This window comes from Ceratotherium simum, chromosome 16, assembly GCF_057802395.1.
Source record: "Ceratotherium simum simum isolate JZ-2026a chromosome 16, ASM5780239v1, whole genome shotgun sequence".
In the NCBI taxonomy this organism is placed as follows: Eukaryota; Metazoa; Chordata; class Mammalia; order Perissodactyla; family Rhinocerotidae; genus Ceratotherium; species Ceratotherium simum.
The window spans coordinates 13,911,784-13,923,620 of record NC_141915.1 but is presented as its reverse complement, the minus strand read 5'-3'; the positions used below and the strand labels follow the sequence as shown (position 1 = coordinate 13,923,620).

Sequence of the window (11,837 nt, the reverse complement as noted above, 5' to 3'; positions counted from 1 at the left end):
TTCCTCCTCTCGGTGGCTGTACACAGTGTCCTGTGAGTTACAAGAGGTAAAGGATGGGCGGTGGGGTTGGGGTGTCTGGCTGGAGAGGAGCTGACTCGGGGACAGCAGGTATGTGTGCAAATCTCTGAGGAGCTGTGCAGGAGGGACAGACCAGGTGAGCTCCGAGGCCCAGGAAGCAGGGGGTAAACAAGCCCTGGTACTGCCAAGGGGAGGGTGCGCCCCCTGCAGGGCTGCAGTCCAGGGGTGGGGTGGGGTGTGGCCCGAGGTGCAGCAGGGAGGAGTAAGGGGAGTGAAGAACCTTTCTGATTCCTTTCAACCCTGAGACCTTGAGATTCTAGAAATTCCATCAGCTGGGCTTGGTAGAAACTCCAAATGTAACCTTCACAAGAGAGAAGGAGGGGAAGGAGGAAAAAAAGAGCCCACACACAACTGTTCTTTTTTATATAGAATTTGTACAATATATTTCTCTTTATTTGCATATTTTACCCACAACTTAACATCCTTTTTTACAGGCTGAACTCACTCAGCTGATATAATCAAAATTCTTTCTTTCAACCAAATAATAAAAATTCAAAATCGTAAACCCGTAAGAAAACAAATTAAAAACGATGAAGAAAATAAGTCACTCCTCTCGTTAGGAACAGTGTCTGTTTGTACAATATATATGATTTGAACAGAATTTCTTTATAGATTAGGCACATGTTTCCACAACACCTTTATTCCTGCCAGTTTTATCTCATTCCAGGCAGTCCTGCCTCCTAAGAAGGATCAAAGGGATATTGGTCCGTTCTTTCAGATGCTGCTGGCCCCTGTTGGGGACCAGGAGCTGAGGGAGCCACGAGCCTTGCTAGGGCCAAGGGAGCGGGCCCGGGTCAGCAGCGCCACCCAGTGGCTGGAAGCAGAGGCAGGGTGGGATGCAGGGATGCCAGGCCAGGCGGGGCCCTGCCAGGAGAGAGCAGCAGTGGTGTGTGAAGGGAGAACTTAGGCTTGTTCTATGCAAACTGAAGTACAGAGAGACCAGAATAGCAAGGGCGGTGTATAGAGAAAAGCTATGAGGAGTCCAGCGTTTATTTACAATTTATCTTCCTGATAGGAGGATGGGGAGCAGAGCTGGTGGCAACTGCCACGAGGGGTGTGAGACCTGCCCTGCCCGTCTGTCCCCACTTTACTCAGAGTCAGCCCGAGGTATGGAGGGGTGTGGGTGGCACGGTGAGGTTGAGCAGTGAGTTGTACCATCTTGTCTATCTTCCAGGCAGTCCGTCAGCAAGGAGGGGCCCAAGGTGGGGACTTCTCCCAAACACCAACACTTGTTCTCTGTGATTTCCCTCCTCACTGCCAGACCTACTTGGGTCTGGGTGGTGTGGAACATGGGGCCTTCTCTAGGGATGCAGGCAGAGTAAAAGACGAGAAAGGGGTTCCTACCAAGCTGGCAGCACCAGTCTACTCTCATCCCAACACCGTGGGAGACCAGGCCAGGCCCAGGCCTTGTTGACGACATCAGGGTGATGGGCCTTAGGTCACCAAGTTGCAGGACCTGCCCATTTATTTGTCTCCTTTGAATTTGCCCTTCCATGATGGCTCCACATGCCACTTGGGGCTTGAGGGAGAATCTAATTCTAGGGCTGCAGACGGTCTCGGCCTCCTGACTCAGAAGGCAAAAGCTCTAGCAGTCAGGTCCTCCTGGGACCTGCAGTCTTGGGCCCTTCCAAGGCAGACCCTGCAGAGGGGGTTTCAGAGGCCATGGCAGTGCTGACCTGCTCAGCTTGGCCTTGACTATGATATGGCCCTTCCTTGGGTTTGGCCTTGTGTGGTGGCACATGCTTGGGCCGCCACCACCCTTAAATGGCAGTGGGCTCAGGCCTTCTTCATGCTGATGGATCCGCAGAAGCGTGTACACAGCCCACACGCCAACCCAGCTTCCCATTCCAAAGTGTGGCTTTACAAAGAGAATAAGAGTCAGCACTTCAAGGCAAGACTACAACCATAAAAAGAAAAATGGAAAACAGCATCGATTAGAACTGATGCAGTTACTGCCAGACAAGTGACAGCCAAATAACCACAGAGAGGTGGGCGGGATGGATTACCATGAAGATGGAGCAAAAATAAAATCATCAAGTGTTTTTCTGTTTGTTTTTTTACTTCTAAAATAAGATCTCCTGATAACACTTCAAGTCTTTAGGTACAGACGCTCAAGAGTACTCCTCAAGTTCCGCTACTTTCACACAAACCAGTTTGTCCCCTTGAATCACTGTTCCACTGGTCATTCCTCTCAAGGAGTCAGTGTGGTTCTGTCCTAAAAACATGAGGGGGAAACTGAAATATGTTAAAACAACAATAACTAAAAACACGCGGATGTGCTGGGGGCCAGTGCATAAGCAGACGCGCCCAGGCGGCCTGCTGGCTGTTCCCAAGGGCACTTGTTCTCACCGAGGATTCTCTGGGATGGCCGTGGCTGTGCAGGGAGCTAGCGTGGCACTCAGTCCCACACTGAATGCTTGGGGACCAGGTGGTGGCCAGGAGGGGCTCTCATTGGTCTTAGTTTGGATTGCCCAGTCTCAAGAAGCAAAAGCGAAAGAGGAGCTCCCAGGCCAGGCGGCTGCTGGAGGTCTTGCCGAGAAGAGCAGCTCTGGGCAGACGCGGTCTTCACCCGAGGGCAAGTGCAGGCAGCCCTAGCTCCACCAAGACACAACCTTTTCCAGAGAGGCTGCTTCAGGTCTTCCCGGGGCTGGGCCTCCTCAGGGACAGACCCTGGAGAGGGCTGGTCTCTAAACAACCTTCTCAAGGGCCTCCTGCCTGCCCTTTCTCAATAACTTTGCACTGCTCTGCTGATTCTCACATGCTACAGTATGTGCAGGTGTCTAGCCTGTGACACGGGAAGTTCTTGGAGGCATGGCTGCTTGGCATTTTAATTGGAGTGGAAGTGGGAGCTCAAGGAGAGCCAGGCGCTGACACCACAGGAATTTTCCAGAATGAGTTTAGATATCTGCTTTAAAATCCCTGTGGACAGATTAGCTAGTTCCATGCAAGCCATACCAAAGGCTAACACTCGACATTCCAGAGGCGGGTTGCCTTGTTTGGGTAGTTGATGGCCAGGCTGATAGCGGCAATGTTCTGCAGAGCCTGTGGAAGAAGAAAGAGTCATTGCCAATGTCAAGAACCATTCATTTGCTCGCTCATTAAGTGCTGACTGAACAAGACTCTCAGCTGAGCACTTGAAGGGGGCAGGCGGGAGGCAGACATGAGCCAGATGTGGTTCCCCTCACCTGGAGTACCACAGTCTAGAGCAAGAGACAAAAGCTATCGAGATCACATGAAAACTCCAAACATAAGGGAGAAATCATCACTGCCCCGCGAGACAGGCAGGTGCAATGTTGGGGGCCTCAGTGGACGCAGAAGACGCCACTGTCAGGGGGTCTGGGAAAGCTCTTCAGGGAAAGAGAACAGCACAAAGGTGCAGAAAGGAAGAAACAACCAGTGCTGGGGATCCAGGAAGCAATGTTGGGGAGGTGCTGGGAAGGCAGACGCTCTGGAGCCAGGCCGAGGCTGGTCTTCAAGCTAAGGGCAGCAGGAGCGGAGGGTGGCTGGGGGAGGAAGAGGTGGCAGGCAGGGAGAAGAGGCAGAGCCCTGGTCCAGCAAACTGGACGGGCTGTGGGGAGGGTCAGAGGGAGGGTGAGGAGACTGGACACGGGGACAGGCAAGAGGGAGGAGCCCACAGGAACATGTAATGTTGGGCTTTCCGTGCCAAAATGGTCACATCTCAAAATTACATTGTGTGTAGTGAAACCAGGGGTGGTGGTGGCAGTGCTGGTAGGTATCTGTTAGGAGGGGAGGGAGTTCTGACTCTGCCTACAGGTCTCAGGAGAATTCACACAAACTCTTCTGTAGCTGACGGGGGATTCCCGCTTCTAAGCAGGCACTCGGACCCTTTCTTGCAGGAGGAGCATATGTTCACTGAGAACACTCGCCAGGAACAGAGTGCAGGGCTCTGGCTGGGAGTCCCAGCTGGAAGGCCACTCAGCTGCGACCCTGGGCAAACCTCTCCCTTTTCTGAGCCTCAGTGCCCTTCTCTGTCCACTGTGGGGCTGGACCATGTGCTCTATGATATTCAAGGAGCCTGTGAGTCTGAGGTTCTCAAAATGTAGTCTGGGGCGTGCGGGTTCCCGAGACCCTTTCAGGGGCTCTGCATGATAACAACTATCTTCACAATAATACTAAGACCTTCTTTTGTCTTTTTCACTTTCATCCTCTCACGAGGGCACAGTGGAGTTTTCCAGAGGCTAATGTTTGATAAGACAACAACTGACTGCAAAAGCAGACATGTGAATCCAGCTGTCTTCTATTAAGGCAGTCATTAAAGAGATCTGCAAAAATGGAACACAATGCCACCCTTCTCAATAATTACTTCGTTTTGAAAAATACAGTTGTTTTTCACAAAACATGTTATTCATGTTAACATGGAATGGGCTTCTTATTTTTTTAAATGAACTGAAAAATAAATGTTTAAAATTTTTGTTTTAAGTTCTAAATTTAAAATCTAATTTCTAATGGTACATATCACCATATGTACATATGGTACATACAACGCACATAAACAAAAGCTTTTTGGGATCTTCAGTAATTTAAGAGCATAAATACGGGTCCTGAGCCCAAACAGCTGTCAGAAGATGAGTTCTCCTACCAGGGAAACAAGCTACATCCAAAAATATCTGAAATCTAACTCTACGGAAACTTCACAGATCGGCCAAACTGTAAATTTAAGGCACTGGTTGTTTTGGTTTAAAAGACACAAATTCTTGCTAGTGTCTTCTGACCCCACAGTTTAATATGAATGACACTGATAAATGGGGCCTGACAGCTCTCTGACACCAGGAGGAAGTGGCTGAATTGGAAGAGAGCTCTGTGTAAACCCTGGGTGGATTCTGTACTCGTGCCGCGGGCACAGAGGCTCTTTGTCCTGGCCACAGTGACGGGGACAGCTGCCACAGGGAGGCGGCCGCAGCGGGCCAGCTCCACGGGGGAGAGAGTACCTGTGCCGTGCAGCGGAGAAGGTGGTCGTCGGTGGTTAACGCCAGCAGGTAATCCTGCAGCAAGCCGAGCTCCTGTGGAGAGAGCACGGGCGAGCCTTTAACAGACCACCACCCAGAGGACAGCCACCCACAACCACAGAAGCCTCCAGGGGGTAACTGGTACTCGCTCCACCGGGCACCTCACAGCAACACCTCACCTGAGAGCCCTGGAAGGAGCCTGGATGGGAGGAGCAGGTGCCTGGTTCCAGGGGGGCTCTGCCTCCACTCACCCACAAGATGACTGGGCAGAGAACCCCCCTCTTTGGGTCAGTTTCCTCGTGAATAAAATGAGGGAAATAAGCTAAAGAACTCTGAAAGGCCCTTTCATCTCTCACGTTCAATGAGTCTATTGTGCTGAGGGGAGGGAAAAAGAAGGAAGAAGAAAGAACCCACCCATTTTATTTTCCAAAACTCACTGTTGTCAAGGGCCGATCCAGGGCAGTGATTTTCCCCCTTTGGCTTCAGGCCTAAATAAGCAATCTTGGTGCTGACCCAAGAGCTTCCTGGGGCTGGGGAGAGTGAGCACCTCAGACTTTAGGCCACACCTGCCTCCCTGTGCAGGTCTGCTGAGAGCCCAAGGACACCCCAGGGCTCAGGCTTGCTGTGATCTGACCCTGCCCTCCTGCCCTGGGCAGCAGAGGGAGCAAAAGCACTCAGAGGGACTAGGCCCCCTCCTGCCCAGAACCCAGGGCGAGGGGCAGGCAGGGTCCTCACCTGGGCGCGGTTCTCAGTGACGAAGAAGAGCTCGGTGAGGGCACGGTGCAGGGGGAGGAGGATGACGGGCTGTGTCACGTCCTCAGACAGGCTGTACTCCATGTGGGTGAAGAGCTGCCACAGGGGCTTTAACAGCGCAAGGTCACAGAGGTCGCTGCAGAGGACGGGGTGGGGTCATTTACTGAGGACCATGCCACTCAGCCAGTCAGATACCAGCTGACAGGAACTGCAGCTCCACTCTCCCTCCCCCACACCTAGTCAAGTCATTACAAGACAGTCTCACTCACCCTCCCCAAAACCAGCCAAAATAGTCACCAACAGCAAATAAGGAAGGGACAGAACCTAAACTTCACAACAGAACTCCAAGGAAACAGGAGATGCCGAAGCACATCCACGTAAATCAACTGTGCATCTTTAACAACGTTTGTTATGAAGAACTTTCAGTGACAGTGGAAAAATCTCAAGATAAATGTTAAGTGGAAAAAAGCAAGACATCAAGCTGCATATACAAAATAAAATTTAAAAGTTAAAAAAAAACTGCATATGCAGTATTGTGTAACCATATTAGAAACAGCAGTAAACAAACATACCAAAAAATGTTATCAGTAGTTGTCCCTGTTGGTTTTCTAGATTTTCTACAATGCTCATTGCTTTAATAATCAGAAAAAGAAAAGATTTAAAAGACAATGACAACAATTATTATGATCTTAGGCTCATAAGACACAAGAAATATGCCCGTATGGCTGCTCAGAACTCTTCCTAAGTCAAGCAGAATCCTTTTCAGTCAGACAGACCCCTGTTCAGAGACTGGACTGAGGCTTTTTCATTCAGAGGGAGGTTGTGCTTTAATTCTAATTCAACATCTTTTAGAGAGAAATTATGAAATAAATAATACTCTGGGATTAATACAAGGTTTTCATATATTTATAATCTTAAATTTTGCTTTTTCTCTTTAATGTGACTTTAAAAACAATTCTGTACATTTAAGTGCAATCTTGGAGCCAATCACCTTCTCCCAGAGGACTAAGTCTTCCTGAAGTAAACCAGTGGGAGAATTTGGTTTGATGTCAAGAGACAGCTTTACAAGTGAGTTTTCAGGAAAGCACTTAAGAGTATGAAGTAAAATGCACCTGCATGGCTCGTGCCTGTGGCAGTTCTCCCACCTGCCGTCCTTCCCCTGGGGGTTGCCCTTCCCCTCTGCTTCCTCCAGTCTGGCCTCTGGGTGAAGCCCACCAGGTCGGCACTATCTAGGCTCTCCACCGTGAGCAAGTGTGGAACAGCCGGGGGAAGGCATGCTGGGGGCTCCTTCCAGGCTTGGGGACCAAGGGGGTGCAGGAGTGTCCCTACTGGAAGGAAGGTTAGCGAAGGGCAGCAAACTGCAGGAGTGCATTCACTCTGCAGCCAGGAAGGCCCTCCAGCCTGAAAACAGCGGAGATGTGACATGTTTCATACACATCACTCAACCAGATAGTGCTCACTGGAGGCCACTCTCAAAAGAACAGAGCTAACCCCCGTGGGCTAAGTGATTCCTGATGTTTGCATATGAGGATGTGGTGGTAAGAGCAATCACGCCCACCTTCCCCTCTCTCCCTCCCTTCCGCCAGCCCATGGACTGACTACACAAGCCATCATTTCTTTTCCCTGACTTGGAGAGTCCTTTATTTTTTAAATAACTGCTCCATATTACATGAGAAGACAACCTGTTGCTGTACTTTAAATATCATCACTCCACTCTGACTGGCATTCTGTAGGTCTATGTGCCTTAAAAATGCCAGAAAGTGGGGCAGTGACCTCCTAACAGGTGCAGGTCTAAGCATGGAAGACGGAGACTGGGCGTATGGATGATTAGTGTGGCACGACTGGCAATGATTTCCTTCTGAGATGGGAACAAGACAGTTATGCCTGCAATCCCCACATCTATTCAACACTCTATTGGAGGGCCTGGCTAGTGCAAAAAGGCAATAACAAACAGTTTCTAAGGTTGAGAGGAAGAAATAAAACTCATTATTTATAGATGACGTGACTATGTGCTGAATAATCTACATATATACTTTTAGAATTAACAAATTTAGCAAGGTCACTGGATACAAGAGCAGTATACAAAAATTATATATCTGCAAAAACAATTAAAAATAAAAATTTTGGGGTGTTGGCCTGGTGGCATAGTGAAGTTCGCACGCTCCGCTTTAGCGGCCCAGGGTTCGTGCATTCAGATCCTGGGCACGGACCTATTTATCAAGCCATGCTGTGGCGGTGTCCCATATAAAGTAGAGGAAGATGGGCATGGATGATAGCCCAGGGCCAATCTTCCTCAGCAATAAAGAGGAGGATTGGCAACAGATGTTAGCCCAGGGCTAATCTTCCTCAAAAAAAAAAATTAAAAAAAAAAATTTTAAATACCAATTATAATAGCATCAAAAACATTAAATGCCTAGGATAAATCTAACAAAATGTTGTGCAAGTCCTCCACATAGAAAACTATAAGATATTACTAAGACCTAAACAATGGAGGATTATGGATTAGAGGACTCAATATATAACAGTTCTGGATTAGAGGCATTCAATGTTCTAAAGACCTTGATTCTTCTCAAATTGATCTAAAGAGTCAATCAAAATCCCATCAGGTGAGAGGGGTGTGTGTGTGAGCAAGTGCATGTGTGTACAGAAATAAACAAACTAACCAGGAACAAGATAAGGATGTCCCCTCTTGCCACTTCTATTTAACATAGTCCTGGAGGTCCTAGCCAGAACAATTAGGCAAGAAAAAGAAAGAAAAGGCAGCTAAACCGGAAAGGAAGAAGTAAAACTGTCTCTGTTGCAGATGACATGATATTATATATAGAAACCCTAAAGACTCCACCAAAAACTGTTAGAATAAACAAATTCAGTAAAGTGACAGGATACAAAATCAATATAGAAAAATGAGTTGCATTTCTATACACTAATAATGAACTACTGAAAAGAGAAATTAAGAAAACAATTCCATTTACAATAGTATCAAAAAGAATAAAATAGGAATAAATTTAACAAAGGAGGTGAAAGATCTGTACATTGAAAACTATAAAACATTGATGAAAGAAATTGAAGAAGCCACAAACAAAATGAAAAATATTCCATGCTCATGGATTGGAAGAATTAATATTGTCAAAAGGTTCATACTACCCAAAGTGATCTACAGATTCAATGTAATTCCTATTAAAATTCCAATGGTATTTTTCACAGAAACACAAAATAAATTCTAAAATTCATATGGAACTACAAAAGACCCTGAATAGCCAAAGCAATCTTGAGAAAGAAGAACAAAGCTGGAGGCATCACACTTCCTGATTTTAAACTATATTACAAAGCTATAGTAATCAAACAGTATGGTATCAGCATAAAAACAGACATAGAGATCAAGGGAACAGAAAAGAGAGCCCAGAAATAAACCCATGCATATATAGTCAATTAATTTTTGACAAAGTCTCTAAGAATGTGCAATGAGAAAAGGATAGTCTCTTTAATAAATGGTGCTGGGAAAACTGGATATCCACATGCAAAAGCATGAAACTGGACCCCTAATTTATACTACTCCCCCAAATCAACTCAAAATGGATTAAAGACTTGAATGTAAAACCTGAAACTGCAAAACTCCTAGAAGAAAACATAGAGGGTAAGCTCCTTGACATTGGTCTTGGCAATGATTTTTTTGGATTTGACACCAAAAGCAAAAATAAACAGGTGGGACTACAAACTAAAAAACTTTTGCACAGCAAAGGAAATCATTAACAAAATGAAAATGCAACCTATGGAATGGGAGAAAATATTTGCAACCACGTTTCTGATAATGGTTAATATCTAAAACATACAATGAACTCACACAACTCAATAGCAAAAAAACAAATAACCCAATTAAAAAATGGGCAAAGGACCCAAAGAGATATTTTCCCAAAGAAGACATACAAATGGCCAACAGGTACATGAAAAGGTGCTCAAATATCACTAATCATCAGGGAAATGAAAATCAAAACCACAATGAGGTATCACTTCACATGTGTTAGGATGGCTATTATCAAAAAGATGAGAGATAACAAATGCTGGCAAGGCTGTGGAGAAAGGGAAACCCTTGTGCACTATCAGTGGGAATGTAAATTGGTGCAGCCACTATGGAAAACAGTATGGAGATTCCTCAAGAAATTAAAAATAGAACTAGCATATGATCCAGCAATCTCACTTCTGGGTATATCTCCAAAGGAAATGAAGTCATTATCTCAAAGAGATATCTGTACCCCCATGTTCACTGCAGCATTATTCGCAATAGCCAAGGTATGGAAACAACCTAAGTGTCAGTCACTGTATTCCAATACAATGGAATTTTATTCAGCCACAACAAAGAAGGAAATCTTGCCATTTCTGACAAGATGGATGAACTTGGAGGGCATTATGCCAAGTGAAATAAGCTAGACAGAGAAAGACAAACACTGCATGGTATAACTAATATGCAGAATCCAAAAAATAAGTCAAACTCATAGAAATAGAGAGTAGAACGGTGGTTGCCAGGGGCTGGGGAGTAGGAGAAATGGGGAGAGATCGGTAAAGGGCACAAACTTTCAGTTATAAGATGAATAAGGTCTGAGGATCTAATATAGAACATGGTGACTACAGCTGATAATACTGTATTGTATAACTGAAATTTGCTAAGAGAGTAGAACTTAAGTGTTGTCACACACACACAAAAAGTAAATATGTGAGGTGATGGATGTGTTAATTAACTCTATTGTGGGAATCTTTTCACAATGTATACATTTATCAAATCATCATGTTCTACACTTTAAATATATTACAATTTTATTTGTCAATTATACCTCAATAAAGCTGGGAAAAAAAAGAAATAAACCAATTCTAAAATTTATATGGACATGCAAAGTCAAAAATAGCCAAGATAACCTTGATGATAAAGAATTAAGCTGAAGAATGGATACTACTAAATATGTAAATATGTTACAAAGCTACAATATTTAAGACAGGGTGGTACCAGCACAAGGATAACCAAAAAGATCAATGGGACAAAAGAGACCAGAAAGAGATCCATGCATACGTATATGGACACCTTCTTTCTGACAAAGATGGCACAGGAGTGTGCTGAGGGGAAAAGTGTCTTTAGAGTCAAGTGGAGACTCGTGTGGGAAAAAACTAATCTTGACCCCTACACTTGATATCACGCACTAAAATTCATTCCACGTGGACTGCAGATCTAGATGTGAAAGAAAAAACAATTAAGCTTCCAGCAGATAACAGAGGAAATATCCTCTTGACTCCAAAGTCAAGTAAGGCAAAAATTTCCTAAACAGGACAGCAAAAGCACTACCACAAAGGAAATGACTGATGACCTGGAAGATACTAAAATTAGAAACTTTTCATCCAAGACACCACTAAGAGAGTGAAAAGGCAAGTCACAGAGTGGGAGGAGACATTTACAATACGAATACCCAGCAAAGGACTTGTATCCAGAAGGCAGCTTACCTGTGGGTACAGCATCGCACAATCCGCAGAAGTAGGTGGATAGCTTTTAACCGCTGATGACCAGTCTGGCGACAGGCCACGCCCACCAGCCATTCCCAAATTTTGGCCAGTGGGAGGTGTGGCACAACTCTTTCTTCTGACAACATCTGCTTCAAAATCTCGAATCCTGGCCAATCCCCATAAAACACAGATATTTAAAAAATATAAACTGTTCAAGTTTTAATAAATAGGATGAAACAATTGTGACCATCTACATTTTGCCTGAAATTATGCCTTTTGTAAAAGCAACACAGGAACAACATCTTCAGTTCCTCCTTTCTGCAAAATGCCCCAGCAAATTCCAAGAGAGAAGCATCTTTTTTGGGTCCTGACAGCTGGCTCTTCTACCTGGCCATTCACGTTTACTACCATCCAATGATAGCATATTTAAGAGTGAATTGTGTGGGGTTTGTGAGACAAATTTGTGGAAGTCTCAGAGAAAAGTATCTGCTTTGATTTTAACAAAGATCAGTGACATAATGGCACCTCCACCCACAGAGTGTCCCTGGCAGGGAG

At 45.5% G+C, this 11,837-nt stretch overlaps 1 protein-coding gene across 1 annotated transcript in view; it reads right to left on the bottom strand.

Annotated features, from left to right (window-relative positions):
* Positions 1 to 432: 432 nt before the first annotated feature.
* Positions 433 to 11,837, bottom strand: part of ZZEF1 (zinc finger ZZ-type and EF-hand domain containing 1) — a 128,082-nt gene continuing 116,677 nt past the window's right edge. Inside the window, exons 52-55 of the mRNA XM_014789663.2 lie at positions 11,283 to 11,448; positions 5,781 to 5,934; positions 5,028 to 5,099; positions 433 to 3,120 (exon numbers count right to left, since the gene is read on the bottom strand). Of these exons, the coding sequence (XP_014645149.2) occupies positions 3,040 to 3,120; positions 5,028 to 5,099; positions 5,781 to 5,934; positions 11,283 to 11,448 (473 nt within the window). The 3' untranslated portion in view covers positions 433 to 3,039. The remainder of the gene's footprint in view (positions 3,121 to 5,027; positions 5,100 to 5,780; positions 5,935 to 11,282; positions 11,449 to 11,837) is intronic.